Source organism: Heliangelus exortis, chromosome 2 (assembly GCF_036169615.1).
Source record: "Heliangelus exortis chromosome 2, bHelExo1.hap1, whole genome shotgun sequence".
Lineage (NCBI taxonomy): Eukaryota > Metazoa > Chordata > Aves > Apodiformes > Trochilidae > Heliangelus > Heliangelus exortis.
In genome coordinates, this window is record NC_092423.1 from 493243 (window position 1) to 513316 (window position 20074).

General features: G+C 67.3%; 3 protein-coding genes across 3 annotated transcripts; 2 read left to right on the plus strand and 1 right to left on the minus strand.

Annotated features, from left to right (window-relative positions):
• Positions 1-721: 721 nt before the first annotated feature.
• On the plus strand, positions 722-18492 carry LOC139793747 (uncharacterized). Its single transcript, XM_071738688.1, has 10 exons — positions 722-807; positions 1356-1405; positions 1675-1755; positions 2071-5523; positions 6128-6180; positions 10486-11238; positions 12082-12468; positions 12994-13102; positions 13296-13409; positions 15703-18492. The coding sequence occupies exons 2-10, from the start codon at positions 1381-1383 to the stop codon at positions 18426-18428; spliced, it is 7701 nt and encodes a 2566-aa protein (XP_071594789.1). The 5' UTR covers positions 722-807; positions 1356-1380; the 3' UTR covers positions 18429-18492.
• Positions 6938-7988, plus strand: LRRC61 (leucine rich repeat containing 61). The gene has a single exon (XM_071734466.1). It carries the CDS (start codon positions 6968-6970, stop codon positions 7928-7930), a length of 963 nt encoding a protein of 320 aa, XP_071590567.1. The 5' UTR covers positions 6938-6967; the 3' UTR covers positions 7931-7988.
• RARRES2 (retinoic acid receptor responder 2) lies at positions 8716-11662 on the minus strand. Its single transcript, XM_071734471.1, has 4 exons — positions 10447-11662; positions 9607-9711; positions 9310-9414; positions 8716-9115 (listed from the first exon to the last, which is right to left on the minus strand). Exons 1-4 carry the CDS (start codon positions 10636-10638, stop codon positions 9002-9004), a joined length of 516 nt encoding a protein of 171 aa, XP_071590572.1. The 5' UTR covers positions 10639-11662; the 3' UTR covers positions 8716-9001.
• Positions 18493-20074: the final 1582 nt, after the last annotated feature.

Sequence of the window (20074 nt, forward strand, 5' to 3'; positions counted from 1 at the left end):
TGTCCCTTTGTCCCTCCGTGTCCCCCTCTCCTCTGTCCCCCCTATTTTCAAACAAAAAACTGTCCCCATGTCCTCCTCTCCCTTTCCCCTGCCACCCCCCATGTCCCCAAAGCCCCTCCATCCCTCACCCACGTCCCCCCATGTCCCCATGTCCCTTTCCCATGTCCCCTGCCCCATGCCCATCCCCACAGCCATTTCCCCACGAGTCCCCCCCTTCTGTCCCCCGTGTCCATGTCCCGTGTCTCCCATGTCCCTGTCCCATGTCCTTCTCCCGTGTCCCACGTCGCATGTCCCCCGTGTCTCTGTCCTGTGTCCCTCCTGTCTCCCCGTGTCCCGTGTCCCACGTCACGTGTCCCTCGTGTCCCTCATGTCCCTCTGTGCCCCCCCGTGTCCCCCATGTCCCATGTCCCTCCGTGTCCCCTCGTGTCCCCATGTCCTTCTCCCGTGTCCCACGTCGCGTGTCCCCCGTGTCTCTGTCCTGTGTCCCTCGTGTCCCCCTGTATCCCTCCGTGTCCCGTATCCCTCCGTGTCCCCTCGTGTCCCCATGTCTTCCCCCCGTGTCCCCTCCGGACCCGGTGATTGCACGGGTGGCCCCGGCACCGTTCCGAGGGGCTCGGGAGCTGCAGCCCCGAATCGCGGGTGGGGGTGGGGGAGGGGGAGGGGCCGGGGGACCGGCGGCCACCGCGGGGGGGGCGGAGCCGGGAGGGGCGGGGGGGGGCGGGGATCGGGGATTTCGGGCGGCACCGGGACCGGGAACGGGACCAGGAACGGGACCAGGGACGGGACCGGGAGAAGAGAGCCCGGGGGGTGAGAGGGGGAGCGGGGGGCAGGGGCAGGAAATGGGGGGGGAGGGAGCGGGGGGCAGGAAGGGTGGGGGGGGCGGGACAGGATGAGGAGGGGGGCGGGAAGGGCGGGGGGACACACGGGGGGACACAAGGAGCTGAGGGGGGTACGGGGACAGGGGGACACTGGGGGGGAGAGAGATGGGGGTCGGGGGGAGGCACTGGGGGGAGAGAAAGAGGGACAGGGGGGGAGAGGAAAGGGGAGGGCAGTGGGACACTGGGAGGGGACACGAGGAGCCCGGAGGGGTACGGGGGGCAGGGGGACACTGGGGAGGAGAGGGTGGAGGGGGGGACGGGGACACTGGGGGGGGTGGTAAGGGCGGGGGAGGGCTGTGAGTTGCTGGGGGGGGGCAGGGCAGGGACACCTCTCCCCCCCGGTGCTGACAGTGGGTGAGCCCCAGGATGTGTCCCCGGGGAGAGGGGGGGACCCCCCACCCATGACCCCCCTGCTGACCCCCCAGGAGGTGCCAAGGAGTGGGGGCTCCCTGACTGACCCCCCTGTTCCCCCCCCAGTGTCCCCAGTCCCCAGAGCTGTGCCATGAGGGACAGCACTGACCCCCCCGGTACGTGCCCTGGGCTGCCTGGGCTGGGGGCTCCAGTGGGGGGGGGGGAGTGTTGGGGGGCGGGGGAGGTTCTCAGGGGGCTCAGACCGGTCCTGACCCCCCCCTCCACAGGTGTCCCCAAGGTGGCACTGGAACTGGTGGCACTGGTGGAGCTGGTGGCATGGGGCTGTGTGGGTGCAGATGGGTACTGGGGTCCCCATGGGGCAGGGGGCTGGGCCAGGGCTGGGGGGGACACAGACCACCCTGGCTTTGTCCCTGTGTGTCCCCAGGGTGGGTGGCTGTCCCCAAGGAGGAGGTGATGCTGGAGGGTGACGGAGAGGAGCTGGGGGGGCCGGAGCACGGCGGCACAGGTGAGGGGACAGGGGTGGCAGGGGCACCGTGAGTGGGGACACGTGGGGACAGTCCCCCTGTGGGGCTGCCGGAGCCCATCCTTGGCACGAGGGGCACTGAGGGGTGCCATGCGTGTGCCCATCGCCACGGCATGGTGTGACTCCACTGCCACGGCACGGTGTGACCGCACTGCTGTGCCACAGTGTGTCCCCTCTGCCACGGCACGGTGTGTCCCCACTGCTGTGCCACAGTGTGTCCCCTCTGCCACGGCACAATGTGTCCCCACTGCCACGGCACGGTGTGACCCCACTGCCACAGCACGTGTGTCCCCACAGAGACCCGGCTGGCGCAGGCGGTGAAGGGAGAGGAGGAGGAGGGAGAGGAGGAGCAGGACCCCGACGCTGGGGACAAGGCCCTGGCCAGCAGCGAGCCAGGTGGCACCTGCAAAGTGCACCTGAGCCCCGAGGAGCCGGGGTGCGGGGAGTCGGGATGCGGCCACTTGGGCTACGGCGACCTCGAGCGGGGCCGCTCGGGCCGTGACGATTCGGGATGCGGCCGCTCGGGCCGGGGTGAGGCCTCCGTCCCCTCGGCACCGAGCCGAGCGGGTGACGACGCCGTCCTCGGGCGCTCCCTCCCCTCGCAGGTCCCCCGGGTGGGCGAAGCCCCTCCCCGGGGGTCCCCCGGCGCCCCCCGGCCCTTCCCGTGCGGGCAGTGCGGGAAGAGCTTTGGGAAGAAGGCGCACCTGAGCCGGCACCTGCGGGGACACAGCGGGGAGCGGCCCTACCCCTGCGGGCTCTGCGGGCGCCGGTTCCGGCAGAGCACCCACCTGCGGGGCCACCAGCGCACCCACAGCGGGGAGCGACCCTTCCCCTGCACCCGCTGCCCCCGCCGCTTCCGCAAGAAATCCCACCTGGGCAGGCACCTGCGCACCCACCCCGCGGGGACACCCCCACCCACTGCCACCCACCCCGTGGGGACAGCCCCACCCACTGCCACCCACCCCGCGGGGACACCCCCACCCACTGCCACCCACCCCGTGGGGACACCCCCACCCACTGCCACCCACCCCGCGGGGACACCCCCACCCACTGCCACCCACCCCATGAGGACACCCCCACCCGCTGCCACCCACCCCATGGGGACACCCCCACCCACTGCCACCCACCCCATGGGGACAGCCCCACCCACTGCCACCCACCCCGCGGGGACACCCCCACCCACTGCCACCCACCCCATGGGGACAGCCCCACCCACTGCCACCCACCCCGCGGGGACACCCCCACCCACTGCCACCCAAGGGACCCCCACCTGCCCTGTGATGGGGCACCAGCAGTGGATGGGGACAGCACTGGGGGATGGGGACAGAGCTGGGGACACGGAGCAGAAGCCACTCCCCTGTGCCCACTGCCACCAGTGCTTCGTGGACACCCAGGAGCTGCTCCAGCACCTGCAGCTCCACTCGGAGATGGTGACAGTGCCGGGTGCTGAGGACACGGATGGGGACACCGAGCAGAAGCCACTCGTCTGTGCCCACTGCCACCAGTGCTTCATGGACACCCAGGAGCTGCTCCAGCACCTGCAGCTCCACTCAGAGACCACAGCAGTGCTGGGTGCTGGGGACAGAGCTGGGGACATGGCAGGGGACAGCGATGTCCCCAATGAGCAGAAGCCCTTCCCCTGCAGTCACTGCCACCAGTGCTTCACCACCAACCAGGATCTGCTCCAGCACCTGCAGCTCCACTCCGAGATGGTGACAGTGACAGTGGTGGGTGCTGGGGACATGGACGGGGACACAGATGGGGACACGGCTGGGGACACCGAGCAGAAGCCACTCCTCTGTTCCCAGTGCCACCAGTGCTTCATGGACACTCAGGAGCTGCTCCAGCACCTGCAGCTCCACTCAGAGACCACACCAGTGCTGGGGACAGTGTGGGGTGCTGGGGACATGGCAGGGGGCATGGCAGGGGACACGGCAGGGGACATGGCTGGGGACAGGGCAGGGGACATGGCAGGGGACAGGGATGTCCCCAGTGAGCAGAAGCCCTTCCCCTGCAGTCACTGCCACCAGTGCTTCGTGGACAGCCAGGAGCTGCTGCAGCACCTGCAGCTCCACTCCGGGATGGTGACAGTGACAGTGCTGGGTGCTGGGGACACGGGTGGTGACAGGGATGTCCTCACCAAGCCCAAGCCCTTCCCCTGTGCCCACTGCCACCAACGCTTCGCCACCAACCAGGATCTGCTGCAGCACCTGCAGCTCCACTCCGAGACGGTGCCGAGTGCCGGGGACACGGTTGGGGACAGGGACAGGGATGTCCCCGCCGGCCCCAAGCCCACCCCCTGCCCCGTGTGCGGGCAGCCCCTCCCCTGGAGCCACCGCCACCCCCTGGGCACCCGGCACGGCCACGGTGGCCACCAGCCAGCCTGTCCCCATTGCCACAGAGCCCTCGACCCCCTCCTCGCCCCGTGTCCCCAAGTGTCCCCGGGTGCCACCCGCTGCTTCACCTGCCCAGATTGTGGCCGAACCTTCAGCCGCAAAGCCCACCTGGGCCGGCACCGGGTGGTCCACACGGGTCACCGCCCCTTCCTGTGTCACCGTTGTCCCCAAGCCTTCACCACCAAGACAAACCTGGCACGGCACCAGGGAGTCCACACGGGCCACCGCCCCCACACCTGTCCCCGCTGTCCCCGCACCTTCACCCGCCGGGGACATCTCCTGCGGCACAAGTGTCCCCACGGCGGGGCCACCAGCGAGCACCGTGAGGGCTGCCCGGACACTGCCACCACCCCTGGCACTGCCACCATTATGGCTGCCACCCCTGGCACTGCCACCACCCCTGGCACTGCCAGCATCACGGCCACCACCTCTGCCACCATCTCTGGCACTGCCACCATCACCCCTGGCACTGCCACCACCCCTGGCACTGCCAGCATCACGGCCACCACCCCTGCAACCATCTCTGGCACTGCCACCATCACCCCTGGCACTGCCACCACCTCTGGCACTGCCACCATCACGGCCACCACCCCTGCCACCATCCCTGGCACTGCCACCATCACCCCTGGCACTGCCACCATTATGGCCACCACCCCTGCCATCATCCCTGGCACTGCCACTACCCCTGGCACTGCCACCATTACGGCCACCACCCCTGCCACCACCCCTGGCACTGCTATCATCACAGCCACCACCCCTGGCACTGCTACCATCATGGCCACCACCCCTGGCACTGCCACCACCCCTGCCACCATCCCTGCCATCCTTGCCACACCCTGGCCGAGCTGGGCGGCCACCCCCAGTGCCACCATCACCATTGCTGGGCTGTGGCAGAGCTGGCCAGCCACCAACACTGCCACTAACACTGCCACCAACACTGCCACCAGCACTGCCACCACTGCTGCCGCCACCACCACATCCCCACAGAACTGGTTGGTCCCTGTCACTGCCACCTCCGCTGCCACCGCCATCGCCATGTCCCCGCAGAGCTGGCTCGTCCCCACCGCTGCCATCACCACCATGGCCATTGCCACCACCATGTCCCAGCAGAGCTGGCTGGTCCCTGTCACTGCCACCACGGCTGCCACCATCACCGTGTCCCCGCAGAGCTGGCTGGTCCCCACCCCTGCCGCCGCCACCGTGGCCATTGCCACCAGTGTGTCCCAGTGGAGCTGGCTGGCCACTGCCACCACTGCCACCATGTCCCAGCAGAGCTGGCTGGTCCCTGTCACTGCCACCAGCGCTGCCACCATCGCCGTGTCCCCGCAGAGCTGGCCGTCCCTCTCTGCTCTCGGCCCCTGAGCACCGGGATGTCCCACGTCCTTGTCACCGGGCTGGGGACTCCCTTGGTGTCACCAGCAGTGACGTGACCAGTGGGGAAACCTCTGGGCAAGAGCTGGCCCTGGGTGACAGGGGACACGGGGGTCACCTGGGTGGGGCGAGGACAGTGGCCACAGTGGGAGTGACACAAAGCCTCCAATAAAGCCAACTGTGACAAAGTGTCCTGAGACGGGGGGGACAGGGGGGTGGGGACACCGGGACGGCAGCAGGGTCACCACTGAGGGACCAGGGACACCCCTGGGGTCACCCTGGGGCTGTGGGGACATCCTGGGGATGTGGGGAACCGGGGACACTTCTGCATGGTCCGATGTCACTGTGGGGGTTTGGGGACATCCCTGGGGACACCGAGGGCCGGGGCCACCTCTGGGTGGTCTGTGTCACCATGGGGGGGTTGGGGACACCTCTGGGGGCTCCGCTGTCACTCTTGGGGGGGGCTCCACCCCCGCTTGTCCCGGTGTCACCTGACGGGGATCGGTGCCACGCTTGGGGACACCGGGGACACGTGGGGGGCGTGGCTTGTCGCTAAGGGGGCGTGGTCAATGCGGTGATCTCCATAGCAACGGGAGAAGGGGCGGAGCTTACGGGGCTGCCGGGAGCTGCGGAGCGGAGGGTGAGGGGGGGGGGATGGGGGGATTGAGGGGGCCCCGGGGGGATCCTGGAACACCGAGGGGGCACAGGGGAATTGGGGGGGTCCTGGAGAGGGGCTCTGGGGAGCATGGAGGGGTCTGGGGGTGCGGGGGGTCTGGGGGGTGGATTGGGGGGGGTGGGAGTGGAGGGTCCTGGGGGGGCTCTTTAGGGTACCGAGGGGGGGAGCGGGGGGGATCCGGGAAGGAAAGTGGAGGAATGGGGGCTGAGGGGGGGTCCGGGTGGGCTTTGAGGGGTCTGGAGGTGCGGGGGGGGGGGCATATGGGGGTCCCGGGGGCAATGGAGGGACGGGGGGGTCAATGAGAGGGGGCGGTAGGAGGGAGCGGAGCGTCCCGGGGGGGTCGTTGAGCACTGGGGAGGGGGGGACAGGGGGGTCCCCGAGGGAGTGGGGAGCACCGAGAAGGGTTGGGGGAGTCTGGGGGTGCAGGAGGCTGGGGGGGGGGCTGGCAGGCACCGAGGGGTCCGGGGGGGTCTGAGGGGAGTGGGGAGGTCGAGGGGATCCTTGGGGGTCGGGGGGGTATCAGGGCCCAGGCCCAGGTCTGGTTCTCTTCTGGGGGAGGGGGGTGGGATCCTCCCCACAGACCCCCCCCATATTCCCACCCCTCCCAGGGGAATCCCACTGCTCTGGACCCCCCAGTCCCACTGTTCCCCCCTGGGCCTCTCCACTCCTTTCCCCTCCGCCCCCATTTCTCCCCCCCAACGCCCCCAGACCCCCCCTCACCCCCCATTCCCCCCACAGACAGCGGGGGGGGATGTCGGGGCACCGCGAGGAGGAGAAGGAGGAGGAAGAAGAGGAAGAGGAAGGGGAAGAAGGGGAGGAAGAAGAAGAGGAGGAAGAGGAGGAGGAGGGGGAAGGCGCTGCCGAGGGCTGCGGGGAGGGGGTGCGGGTCACCCCCCAGCTGCTGGTGGCCACCACGGGCCGCTGGGCCCTGGAGACGGTGCTGGTGCTGGTCCTGCGGGACCGCGGCATCGCCCACCTGGGCTGCCTGGGCCGCTGCCGGAACCTGGAGTGGTTGGACCTGTCTGGGAACCGCATCTCCCGCCTGGACCCGCTGGCAGCCCTGCGCTCCTTGGCCGTCCTCAACCTGGCCCGGAACCGCGTCTCGGACCCGGCCCCGCTGGCCGCGTGCCAGAACCTCCAGGTCCTGAACCTGGCGGGGAACCGGCTGCGGGGGCTGCGGGGGCTGCGGTGCCTGCGGGGGCTGCGGCGCCTCGAGAGCCTCCGCCTGCGGGACCCCCGCGACCGCACCAACAACCCCCTCTGTCGCGACAACCCCCGCTATCGCGACGCCCTGGCCCAGATGTTCCCGGGGCTCAAAGCCATCGACGGGGAGCGCTTGGACGGCGACGCCAGCGACTTCTATCGCCTCTGTCGCGACCTGGAGGGCTCCGCGGGCGACACCGACGGCGGCACCGGTGGCGGCACGGGTGACGGCGGAGGTGACGCCGCCGGTGGCGTTGGTGGCACCGGTGGCGGTGGTGGCGGCACGGGTGACGCCGGTGACGGTGCCGCCGCCCGCCCCGCCGCCCAGCCCTGGGTGCAGGGGGGGTTCTGGGACCCCCCCCGTGGCAGCAGGGTGGCGGAGGAGGCGCAGAGGCAATTCGGGGAGGTGCTGAGCGAGTGCAGGGACCTCGCCCGCCGGGCAGACGACGCCATCGCTCAGGCCCAGAGAGCCCTGGGGAACCGGCAGGACCAGGGCTCCTTCGTCTTCTGAGGGACAGGGACAGGGACACAGCGGGGGCTGCCGGGGGAGGGGGCTCAGCGGCAGCAAAATGTCACTGCTGGGGGGTGGGGGGGCACGGGGGGGATGGAGAATTTGGGGAGGGATGGGGGGATGGAGGAGCTGGGAGGGGGATGGAGGAGCCATGGGGGGGATGGAGGAGATGGGAGGGAGATGGAGGAGCCATGGGGGGGATGGAGGAGCTGGGAGAGGGATGGAGGAGCCATGGAGGGGATGGAGGAGATGGGAGGGGGATGGAGGAGCCATGGAGGGGATGGAGGAGATGGGAGGGGGATGGAGGAGCCATGGGGGGGATGGAGGAGCTGGGAGGGGGATGGAGGAGCCATGGGGGGGATGGAGGAGCCGGAGCAGCTCCGCCCCCAGCTGGGGGTGCTAGGGCTGGACCCTCGAGGTGGCCTCAGGGCCCTTGGGGACTCTGGGACAGGGACCAGGGGGGGGTCTCTGCCCCCTCCAAGCCATGGCAGGAGCAGGGGTGTCTGCAGGGATTGGGGAGCCAGCCCTGAGCTGAGCTGGGGGGCACACAGGTGGGGGCATGGGGACATGGTGGGGACTTGGGGACATGGTGGGGACATGGTGGGGCTGTGCATTAAAGCTGTGCTGTCCTCCCAGAGCCCTCTCTGCTATTTCATCCTGGGCCCTGAGCAGCCAGGGGGGGACATGCCACATCCCTGTCCCCCCATCCGGGGCTGGGGACAAGGGGGTGACACAGCCCGAGCCCACCCTGAGCCCCTCACCCAATGACATCAATGACAACGGGAGCCAGAGTGGGGTTTACTGGGGGCTGGGGGAGGGGGGGTGGCAGATCCAGGACCCTTTTTTGGTCCCACAGTGCCAGAGCAGGGGGTGACAAGCCAGGGGGGTGACAAGCCAGGGGGGTGACAAGCTGGGGGGGTCCCCATGGTGGCATCCGTCTCCTCGAGCTGGTGGAGGGGGTGGCCTGGAAAGGAGACACAGAGGGAGGGGTCTGGCAGGAGGCACCCCCCAGCTCCTGTCACCTCGTCCCCTCGTCCCCAGCACCTACCCTGGGGACACGGGGACGGCCACCTAGGTGGGCAGCCCCTTGGAGAAGGCGAACATTCCCGGGAGGTAGAGCCCATCCGGAGCCTTCCCGGCCGCCTCCACCGCCCGGCACTCGGCCTCGTCCCGCTGGCGGATCTCCTGGGGACACAGGGACATGGGGACACCCCCCCCACACACACACCCCCACAGACACACACACACACACACACCAGGGCACCCAACCACCCACCCAACCATCCTGGAACCCCCCCACCCATCACAGCACCCACCCGGCCCCCATGCCACCCCCCAGCCCCTGTGGCCCCCCCCGTGCCACCCCCTTGTCCCCTCACCTTGGCAGCCAGGTGGTGGCTGGGCCCGCAGTTGTGGTACTTGTCCAGCACTTTGGGGACATCGCTGCCATCGAACTTGTAGCAGGCCAGGCAGGTTGGCTTCCTCTGGGGACAGAGCAGGATGTGTCACCCCCACCCCGGCTGGTGTGTCACCCCCACCCCAGTGACACCACCAGGACACTGCCAGGAGCTGCTGTCACCCCCCTTGCTCCTTAGCAGCATGGCAAAGTGACATAGGGGGGTCCCGGGGACACCCGGGGGGCTGTGGGGAGGGGTCGGGTGTCCCCAGCCCCTCACCCGGTGCTCCAGGGGGTGGCAGTTGTGGCGCCGCGGGGTCTTCTTGCTGCAGGTGGTCTGGACCAGGGTGAGCCGCAGCTGCACGTAGGTCCCCGAGGGGTCCTCCTGGGGGGGACGCACGGGGGGGGAACACACAGACCCTCAGCTGCCACCCCCGCCCCGCCCCGGCCCTCCCGGGATGGTGGCATTTGCCCCGGGGTTAATCAGTAGCCCGGTCACCCCCGGTGGCCGTGACAGCGGGGATGGGGACACTGCCACCACCCCCCCGGGACACCCTGACCACACTGTCACTGCCCCTGGGACACCTTGACCCCCCTGCCACCCCCCGGGACACCCTGACCCCAGTGCCACCACCCTCCCGGGACACCCTGACCCCCCCCCCCATCTCCCTCTGGGCACCCCTCACCCAGCACCCACCACCCCCCGGACCCCCCCCCTTCCCTCCATGACACCCCGAACCCCCCCATGCCCCCCGGAACCCTTTCCTCTCCCTTCCCACCCCCCGGACCCCCCCCCGACCCCGCTCCCCCTCCCACCCTGACGCCCCCTCCCCTCCACAACACCCTGACCCCTTTCCCCCCCACACCCGGACCTCCGACCCCTCCCCCCGCAGCTTCCCCGCACCCCCCACCCCTCTTCAACCCCCGGATCCCCTCCGGACCCCTCCTCACCCTCTGCAGTGCCCCCCCACACCCGGACACCTCGATACCCTCCCCCTTCCCCCCTCCCCCCGCCCCTTTAGAGCTGCCCCCCGGCCCCTCGCACCTCCCAGGCCCCCCCGGGCCCCCCGCCCCGGCCCCCCGGCCCCTCACCCCCTCCCGGAGCCCCCCGGCCCCTCACCCTCTCCAGTGCCCCCTCCACCTCCCTCTCTCTGTGCAGAGCCCGGACGTGTCCACGCCCGTGGAAGTTCTCCAGCAGGTCCTGCACCACCCGGCGCTGCAGCGCGCTCTGCCCCGCGGCCACCACCGACACCAGGGCCACCAGGGCCACCAGGGCCACCGGGGCCACCCGCCCGCACGGCCACGGCCCCATGGCTGCCCGGGGATCGGGTTTGGGGGCGGGGGGGGGGGGTCGGTCCCCAAAGAACCCGAGGGACGCGGAGGGAGCGGGACCGGCCCCGCCACCGCCCCCGGGGAGGGGACACGGGGAGGGGACACGGGAGGGGGGGGACCGGGGTGGCAACCCGGGGGCTGGGGACGGCGGTGTCACGGCGGGGGTTCCCTTGGTGGCCTTCGGGAGCAGGGGACACGGGTGTCACACCGGGGGCACCCGCGATGTCCCCCGGGACGGGAGGGCACCGGCGTGACATCGGCAGCACACGGAGCCACCGGGGGCTGGGGACAGCGGTGTCACCACAGCCCGGTGCCTCGGGACAAGGGGACAGCGGTGTCACCACGGTGGGACCACGGTGGGACCACGATGGGACCACGGTGGGACCAGGGGACACGGGTGTCACACCGGGAGCACCCCCAGCACCCCCGGGGACAGCGGCGTCACGCACAGCCGCGTGACACAGCCGCACACCGGTGTCACCATGGGGGCACCCACGGCACCCCCGGGGACACCGGTGACACACCGGGTGCTGGGGACAGCGGTGTCACCACAGCCCGGTGCTTCCGGGACAGGACAGCGGTGCCACAGCGGGAGCACCCCGGGTGGCTCCCGGGAGCAGGGGACACGGGTGTCACTCTGGAAACACCCACAGTGTCCCACGGGACAGGGGGACAGCGGTGTCACCCCGGGAGCACCCACGGGACCCCCTGGGACAGGGGCCGCCGGTGACACAGCGGGAGCTGGGGACACCAGGGTAACACCGGGAGCACCCAGAGCGTCCCCGGAGAGCAGGGGACGGCGGTGTCGCCCCCGGAGTGTCCCCCAGGACAGGAGGACTGTGGGTGGGGGCTGGGGCACGCTCTGGCTCATGCCGGCCGTCTCTATGGTGGCGGGGGCGGGGACGCTCTGTCCCCCCGCGGCGCTCTCGATGGTGCGGGGCCGCCGCGGTTGGGCCGGCAGGGGGCGCTGCAGCCGGGCCTGCGGGGCCGCGGGAGGACACGCCCGCTAACCCGGAAGTGACGTCACCGCCTCCCTCCGCGACGTCACCGCCGCCTGCGCGACGTCACCGCCGCCACGACGTCACCGCGCGGCCGAGCCGCCCTGCGCCGCCCGTGAGTGTCCCCGCGGGAGGCGGCTCCGGGGCTCCGGGGCCCGGGGGAGGGTTGCCATGGCAACGAGCGGCCCGGCCCGGGGGGGGGTGGGCAGGGGGCTGGGGGGGGAGCCGGGCACCCGCGGGGGGGGCGGTACCGGTACCGGTACCCCCGGATCCCCCCCTCTGTGAAGCCCCCCGGGCCTCTCCCTCGCCTGAACCCCCCCTGCCCGCACCCCCCCTCCCTCAGCCCTCTGCTTCCCGATCCCCCCCCTCCCTCAGCCCCCTCTGCCTGACCCCCCCCAGACCCCCTCTCTTCCCCATCCCCCCTCCCCGCACTCCCTTTCCCCTTCCCGGGACCCCCCGTTCCGTTCCGTTCCGTTCCCGTTCCCATCCCGCACTACATCTCCCAGCAGCGCCGCGGGCACCGCGGCCACGAGCACCAAATCCGGGGTCAGCCCCTTCCTCACCCCCGAAATAACCGGGAGGAGGAGGAGGAGGAGGAGGAGGGAGCCGGGGCCTCCGGATCTGCCTCCCCCACACCTCCAGAACCCTTTTTTTCCCCCTTTTTCCCCTTCTCCCCCCGCAGGAGCCGTTGGCAGGAGGAGCGGGGCGGAGCGGGGACGGCGGCGGAAGGCAGCGGGCAGCAGGCGGGGGGGCCCCGCAGCCCATGTCCCCCCCCTCCCAGCGCAGCCATGGCGGCGGGGGGAGCGCCCCAGGTACGCGGGGGGGGGGCTGGGGTCGGGGGGGTCTCCAGGAAGAGCTGATCCGGATCCCGTGGGGAATCCACTCGGGAATCCCCGTCCTTCCGTGACGGGAAACTGAGGCACGGGGAAGGGGCAGAAGCGATCTCTGGGCGAAAATAAATTGGGGTGTGGGGGGGGGGTCCCGGGTGAGTTCCCGAGGGGTTGGAGCTGCCCCGGGGGGTGCAGGGGCGGGATCGGACCTTCCACCCCAAAAAACTTTTTTTTTTTTTAATTTCTTTTTTCTTTTATTTTCTTTTTTTTCTTTTTTTTTTTTTTTGGGGGGGGGGGGGTAGGGCGGGTATGTAAGGAAAGAAAAAAAATTCCCAGGATTCCTCCCGGTTGCAGCTCCGGAACCCACGGACCCCGCGGGGGTTGGACCCCCCAGGTTGAGCTTCAAGGGCTTGATGAAAAAAACAACAAACAAACCCAAAAAGCCCCTCCCGCCCCAAACCCAAGGTGTGGAGCTGCTCCACTCGTTGGGTTTTTTCTTCCCCTCAGGCTGCCCACGCCCTCAACCTCCTCCCCTACCCCCGGCTCAGCGAGGCCCCGCGGCCCGGAACCGAACTGGACCCCATCAGCACCGAGATCCCCTCGGACCCCTGCACCGGTGAGGGAGCCACACGGGGTCTGCCCGCTGCCCTCCCCCCCCTTTTCCCCCGGGATTCCCCTCGGGATTTGCTGTTTTTAAACCTTTAATGAGTGCTGAGCCCAGCGCGGGGGGAGGGGCGGTTCGGGAGGGGCGGTTCGGGGGCGGTTCGGCTGCTTGGAGGTGTTGGACCCGCTCCTCCCCCCCCCTCCAGGGTACCGGTTCTTCAAGCCGGGGGGGCTGTTCGGGATGAAGCCCCCCGAGGAACCCTACGGAGAGGGCAGGAGGATCCCTGAGGAGAGCAAAGTCCTTCCCAGCCCCTGTGCAGGTGGGTGCCCCACGATTTGGGGACATTTCACACCTTTTCGGGCACTTCCTCCCCACTCTGCACCTTTCTCAGACACTTTCTACCCAAATGGGGCCTCCTCCAGCACTCTGTGCCAATTCCACTCAGATTGGGGCGTTTTGGGGCCATTTGCAGCCGTTCTGGGGCGGTTTGGGTCACTCTGCAGCCACTTTGGGTCAGTTTGCGTCTTTTTTCTTGGAGTTTGGGCCGTTTTGGGCCGATTTGCAGCCATTTTTTTTCTCATTTGGGGCCACTTTGCAGCGTTCTGGGCCAGTTTGTGCCTTTTAGGGTCATTTTGAGGCTGTTCTGGGGCAGTTTGTTGCCATTCGGGCACAGTTTGTGGCCATTTTGTGCCACTTTGTGCCATTTTGGACAGTTTTCAGCTGTTGGGTTTTTTTTTACCATTCTGGCCTTTTTTTTAACACTGTTCCACTCTGCAGACAGTTTGGGCCATTCTGGGCCAGTTCACCCATCAGAACCTCTTGGTGCTGTTCTGGCCCAGCCCCTGACCCCTTCTCAGCCATTTTGAGTCACTTTGCAGCCATTTTGTGCCCATCTTTGCTCATTCTGGCCCAGCCTGCAGAAACTTGGGGCCATTTTGTGCCAAGTTTTGTTATTTTGGGGCAGTTTGCACCAACTTTTCCCCAGTTTTCAGGCTGTCCATGGCCCCTCTGGGCTGCTCCGCACCCATTTTCTGCCTTTCTGGAGCCATTTTGGGCCAATTTGCAGCCATTTGGGGATTGGCTGCTGCTGGATTTGGCCCTTTTGGGGCAGTTTGTGCCATTTTGGCTCAGTTTCTGCCCAGTTTTCAGCCATTTGGGACCAATTTTCAGCAATTCTGGCTGGTGAGCTGCCCCACGGGGCCATCCCGCAGCCATTTGGGGCCAGTTTGGGCTGGTTTTGGCCATTCTGGGCCAACTTGTTGCCATTTTGGGCTGTTTGCAGCCAGTTTGTGGACCTTCTAGATCAGTTTGCAGTCATTTTGGGGCAACTTTTTACCATTTTGAGCCAGTTTGCAGCTCTTCTGGGGCAAATTGCAGCAATTCTGGGTTGGTGTGTGGACAATTTGGGTCAGTTTGTGGCTGTTCTGGCCATTTTTGAGGTGATTTGGGGACATTTTGTGGCTATTTTGGACCAGTTTGTGGCCTTTTTGTGCCAATTTGTTCCCTGTTTGCCCAGTTTCTGGCCGTTTTTGGTCCTTTTTGGGCCATTTTGCAGCCGTTCTGAGTCAATTTGCTGCCATTTTGGGCTGCTCTGTAGCCCTTTTGGGGCAGTTTGCAGACCTTTGGGATCATTTGGGGCCGATTAATGGCATTTTTTGCTGCTGCTGCTGTCACCAGCACTGCCCTGGGAGCTCTGGGACATTCTGAGGTTCCCCAAATCCTCTGAAATTACAGAATCAGGGAATGGTTTGGGTTGGAAGGGACCTGAAAGCTCACCCCATGCTCAGATTCAAGAACTCCTTCCCCATCTCCAACCTCAATCTCCCCTTTCTCTCCAAGTTTTAACCCATTTCCCTTGTCCTCTCCCTACCCCCCCGTGTCCAAAGCCCTCCCCCAGCTTTCTTGGAGCCCCTTCAGATATTGGGAGGTTGCTCTGAGCTCACCTGGGAGCCTCCTCTTCTAGTTTTAGGCTATTTCCAGTGGTCTCTCACTACACAGGTGATAAAAAGATTAGTTTTAAAATTTAATAATTTTAAAATTAAAATTAATTATTCATTTTTTTAAATAACAATTAGAGAATCAAATGTTTAAAATTAAATATTTTTAAAATTAAAATTAGAGTTAAGAAAAGTATGAAAATTAATATAAAATTTTAAAATCTGCTTATTCAAGTTAAGTGCTTTTAAAATCAGTTTAAAAATTAAACCAATTTTGAAATTAAATATATTAATATATTTAGTTATATTTGGTTAGTAATATTTTAGCCCTGAGAAACTAAGAACATGGAAATAAAAAATTTTAAATTAGGTCTTTAAGTTTAGAAGAAAAAATGAGTGAAAATCGGAAAACCACTTTTAAGTAATTTTAAAATTTGAGAATTTAAATTTTGAAAGGTAAATCTTTTCAAAATAAAATTTAAATTTAGAAATTTCAGATCCAGCGTTTTTAAAATTGGAATTGAAGGGAGAATTTCAAAAGGAAAAATATTTTTTTTTTAAGATTTGAGTTTTGGATGTTTTTCAGAGCAGGCTGAGTTTTTTAGGAGCCGCCTTTCAGGAGGGGCCCTGGTGCCCCCCCCCCAGCCCCTGACTCTGCCCCCTTTCTGCCCGCAGTGGAGCCGGGGCGGGTGCAGAAGGTGGAGCAGCCCGAGGAGAAGCCGGGGGTGGCCCTGGAGCTGTTTCCCCCCACGGCCGCCCCCGCCGCCGGCTCCAGCCGCTGGTTCCACGCGGGGCAGCGGCCCCCGGAGCGGGCGGAGGCGTCGGGGCGGGGGGGCTGCTGGGCCCCCCAGGCGGGGGGGTGCGGGCCGTTCCGCTGCGCGCAGTGCGGGAAGGGGTTCCGGCAGAAGCAGAGCCTGGTCACCCACCAGCGCATCCACACCGGGGAGAAGCCGTTCCGCTGCGGGGACTGCGGGAAGAGCTTCAGCCAGCGCCCCAACCTCCTGACGCACCGGCGCGTCCACACCGGGGAGAGGCCCTTCCCCTGCGCCCAGTGCGGGAAGAGCTTCAGCCAGAAAGCCAACCTGCTGGCCCACCAGCGCATCCACGCCGCCGGCGAGAAGGGGCTGGCCGGGGGCGAGCCGGGGGAGGGCAAGCCCAAGCTGCGGTCGCAGCAGCCCCGCGGGGGGTACCCCGAGGACACCCCCTTCGTCTGCCCCGAGTGCGGGAAGAGCTTCCGGCAGAAGCCCAACCTCATCACCCACCGCCGCATCCACACGGGCGAGAGGCCCTTCACCTGCTTCCTCTGCGGCCGCAGCTTCAACCAAAAAACCAACCTGGTCACGCACTACCGCGTCCACACCGGCGAGCGCCCCTTCGCCTGCGCCCAGTGCGGCAAACGCTTCACCCAGAAAACCAACCTGGTCACCCACCAGAGCACCCACACCGACCTCCGCCCCTACCCCTGCCCGCAGTGCCAGAAGTGCTTCAAGGACAAGGTCTCCCTCAAGGCCCACCAGAAGACCCACGCCCCGCGACAGCGACGCTGCCCCGGACGCGGCCCGGCCCTCGCGCACCCCTACGGCGCCGCGCCCGCCCTGCTCCAGCCGGGGGGCCCCGAGGCGGACGCCCCCTTCCCCTCGGTGCCCCCGCTGCCCCTGCAGAAGCTGCCGGAGGGGCAGGAGCTCTACCCCTGCGCCGAGAAGGGCTTCGGCCCCGCCAAGGAGCCGCTGCTGCCCCCCCCGGGCGAGCAGAGCTTCCCCTGCGCCCAGTGCGGTGAAGGCTTCTGCCAGAAGCTGCCGCTCCTCCGGCCCCAGCCCGAGGGCCCCGGGGGCTGCGCCGCCGCCGCCGCCGCCTTCAGCCCCGGCCCCCACCTCCTGGGTCACCTGGGGGTGCAGCCGGTGCTGGGGGACGCCACCCCCCCGCCCCCCCCGACCCCCGGCGTGGAGAAACCCTTCATCTGCAACCAGTGCGGCAACAGCTTCGGGCTCTGGCTGGCCCTGGTCGCTCACCAAAAGAGCCACCTGGGCCCCAAGCTCTACCCCGAGCAGCAGGAGAAGAGCCCCGGGGAGGACGAGCTGTCCCCCAAGCCCCTCCTGGAGAAAGGGGGCGAGGGGAGAGCCTGGCTCTGCCCCGACTGCGGCCGCAGCTTCTGCCAGTACGAGCGCCTGGCCAAGCACCGGCAGGGCCACCGCGGGCGCGGGCCGTACCGCTGCGACGTCTGCGGCAAGAGGTTCAGCCTGAAGACCAACCTGGTGACCCACCAGCGCATCCACACCGGCGAGAGGCCCTTCACCTGCGGCGTCTGCGGCCGCCGCTTCAACCAGAAGGGCAACCTGGTCACCCACTACCGCACCCACACCGGCGAGCGCCCCTTCCCCTGCCCGCAGTGCGGCAAACGCTTCGCCCAGAAGCCCAACCTCATCGCCCACCAGAAGACCCACAGCACCCGCCAGCCCTTCGCCTGCCCCGAGTGCCCCAAACGCTTCAAGAGCAAGCTCTCCCTCCGCGTCCACCAGCGCGTCCACGGCGGCGCCGACGCCGACCCGGGGCCGTCCCCCAGCGCCGCCGCCGTCGCCGCCACCGCCGTCACCGCCGCCATCGCCACCGCCCTGCAGACGCCGCCCCCCCCCGGCACCCCCTACCCCTGCGCTCTCTGCGGCGAGAGCTTCGAGGAGCCGGGCGAGCTGCAGCTGCACCGGCAGTGCCACGGGGGCGAGCGGCCCCACGCCTGCCCCGACTGCGGCAAACGCTTCCGGCAGAAGGTGAACCTGGCGGTGCACCAGCGCACCCACACCGGCGAGCGCCCCTTCCGCTGCCCCGACTGCGGCAAAGGCTTCAGCCAGAAGGCTCACCTGCTGCGGCACCGCCGCACCCACCCGGGCGCCCTCCCCCAGCACCACCGGGACGAGGCGGACGGCGCCGGCGTCCCCCTGGGCAAGGTCTCGGAAGCCCCCGCCATGCTCCTGCCCCCCTGCTCCCGCGGGGCCGTCAGGGAGGAACTGCGGCCCGGCTCGCAGCCCCCGCACCGGCCCGACAGCCCCTCCGGAGCCGCCGACATCCTGCTCCAGCTGATGCAGGAGGAGCAGCAGCACCTGGGCGCCCAGCAGCCCCCCGAGGGCCCCCCCGCCCTCTGCCCCTGCAAGTGCGCCGGCCAGGAGGAGGAGGAGGAAGAGGAGGAGGAGGAGGAGAGGGCCAAGGCTCCCCCCGGCCTGCCCCCCCCCTGCTGCTGCGCCGACTGCCTCAGCCAGAGGCCCATGGTGCCGAAACCGCCCCCCGAGCTCTGGGGGGGGAAGTACGGGGGGGGCTGCGGCCGAAGCTTCGAGGAGAAGCGAGCGCTGAGAGTGCCCGAGCGGCCGCACGGCGAGGAGAAGCCGGCACCCCCCTGCCCCAGCTGCCTCTGACCCCCGGGACCCGGCCACCCCGCACCCCCACGCCGAGGGGGGGGGGCCGGGGGGGGTGGGGAAAGGGGTTGGGGGTGAAGCCGGAGGTGAGTGAGACCCCGAGGGGTGGCGGTGGTGGGACGGAGCCGGGGGAGCTGCGGGACCCCGAGCTGCGGCCCCAGGAACGGGGAGGAGCCTGGGACCCACTGGAAAACGGCTCCTGGCGTGGGACTCCACGATCTTGAGGATCTTTTCCAACCAAAAGGATGGGATGGCTCCCGGGGGGTGAGTGGGGAGGGTCTCTGGGGGGTAGGGGGTGCTCCCAGATCCTCCCCCTCCCATGGACTGGATGTTGTTCCTGCAGGGAACGGGGCAGCTGCGGCCCCACTGCCCCCCGGCACGGGCAGGGAGCTGGGGAGACAGGTAAAGAGCCAGGAAAACGGCTGGAAAACAGAAAAGAGCTGGAAAAACACACAGGAAAATGGGAAGGAGCTGGGCAGGTGGCCAGGAACCAGCTGGGAAGGCAGGAAAAGGGCTGGGAAAATGGGAAAGAGCTGAGGAATCAGGAAACGACACTGGGGAAGCGGCCAGGAAACAGCTGGGAAATCAGCCCGGAAAACATCCGGGAAGTGTCGGGGGCTCTGCCAGGGAGGGGGTGGCAGCGGCTCCGAGCCGGGGGGTCCGGGGGGGTGAGGGGGGGTGGGGGGTGGGGGTGGCTTTGTGCTTCTCGCTCTGTGCTAATCTCTGACTCGCAGCTTCCTGGTACTCCAATTAATTTCTGCCGCGGTGACGTCACGGCTCTGGGTGACGTCACGGCTCTGGGTGACATCACGGCGCTGGGTGACGTCACAGCTCTGGGTGACGTCACGGCGCTGGGTGACGTCACAGCTCTGAGTGATGTCACGGCGCTGGGTGACGTCATGGCTCTGGGTGACATCACGGCTGAGTGACGTCACGAATCTGAGTGATGTCAGGGCTCTGAGTGACGTCACAGCGCTGAGTGACATCACGGCGCTGAGTGACGTCACGGCGCTGAGTGACGTCAGGGCTCTGAGTGACATCATGGCGCTGGGTGACATCACGAATCTGAGTGACGTCACAGCGCTGAGTGATGTCAGGGATCTGAGTGACGTCATGGCGCTGGGTGACGTCACGGCGCTGGGTGACGTCACGGCTCTGAGTGACGTCACGAATCTGAGTGACGTCACGAATCTGAGTGATGTCATGGCTCTGAGTGACATCATGGCTCTGAGTGACGTCACGGCGCTGGGTGACGTCACGGCTCTGAGTGACGTCACGGCGCTGGGTGACGTCACGGCACCGGGTGAAGCGGTTTTTGGGGGTGTCCCCCGAGGATGGGGGGGTGGGTGGCAGGAGGAGAGGCTTTGTCACCAGCCCTGGGGACGCTGCCGCTGCCGCCCAGGGTGGCAGAGGGGTCCCCCGGGGTCCCGATCCGGGGGGCTCGGGGTGTCCCCCGTCACCTCCCCCAGCAGCATTCCCGGTCTTTGCAATTCTATTTTTTTGAGGTTATTTAAATAAAAGCTTTCTCACAGCCCGCCCCCGCCTGCTCGCTGCCGGACCTCCCCAGAGTGAGGAGCTGGCACCTGGTGAAAGGATCCCGGGAAATGCCACGTCCAGGGAGCAGGGCCAGGAGGCCACGGGATGAG

Excerpts from the sequence above, each read along its gene's own strand:
- LOC139793747 (XM_071738688.1), top strand. The coding sequence starts at position 1,381 with ATGAGGGACAGCACTGACCCCCCCG. Across the intron at positions 1,406-1,674 it reads GGACAGCACTGACCCCCCCG|GGTGGGTGGCTGTCCCCAAG; the intron begins GTACGTGCCCTG and ends GTGTGTCCCCAG. Across the intron at positions 6,181-10,485 it reads CGGGAGCTGCGGAGCGGAGG|AGCCCGGACGTGTCCACGCC; the intron begins GTGAGGGGGGGG and ends CTCTCTGTGCAG.
- LRRC61 (XM_071734466.1), top strand. The coding sequence starts at position 6,968 with ATGTCGGGGCACCGCGAGGAGGAGAAGGAGGAGGAAGAAGAGGAAGAG.
- RARRES2 (XM_071734471.1), bottom strand. The coding sequence starts at position 10,638 with ATGGGGCCGTGGCCGTGCGGGCGGGTGGCCCCGGTGGCCCTGGTGGCC. Across the intron at positions 9,712-10,446 it reads TGGAGGGGGCACTGGAGAGG|GAGGACCCCTCGGGGACCTA; the intron begins GTGAGGGGCCGG and ends CGTCCCCCCCAG. Across the intron at positions 9,116-9,309 it reads GCCACCACCTGGCTGCCAAG|GAGATCCGCCAGCGGGACGA; the intron begins GTGAGGGGACAA and ends CTGTGTCCCCAG.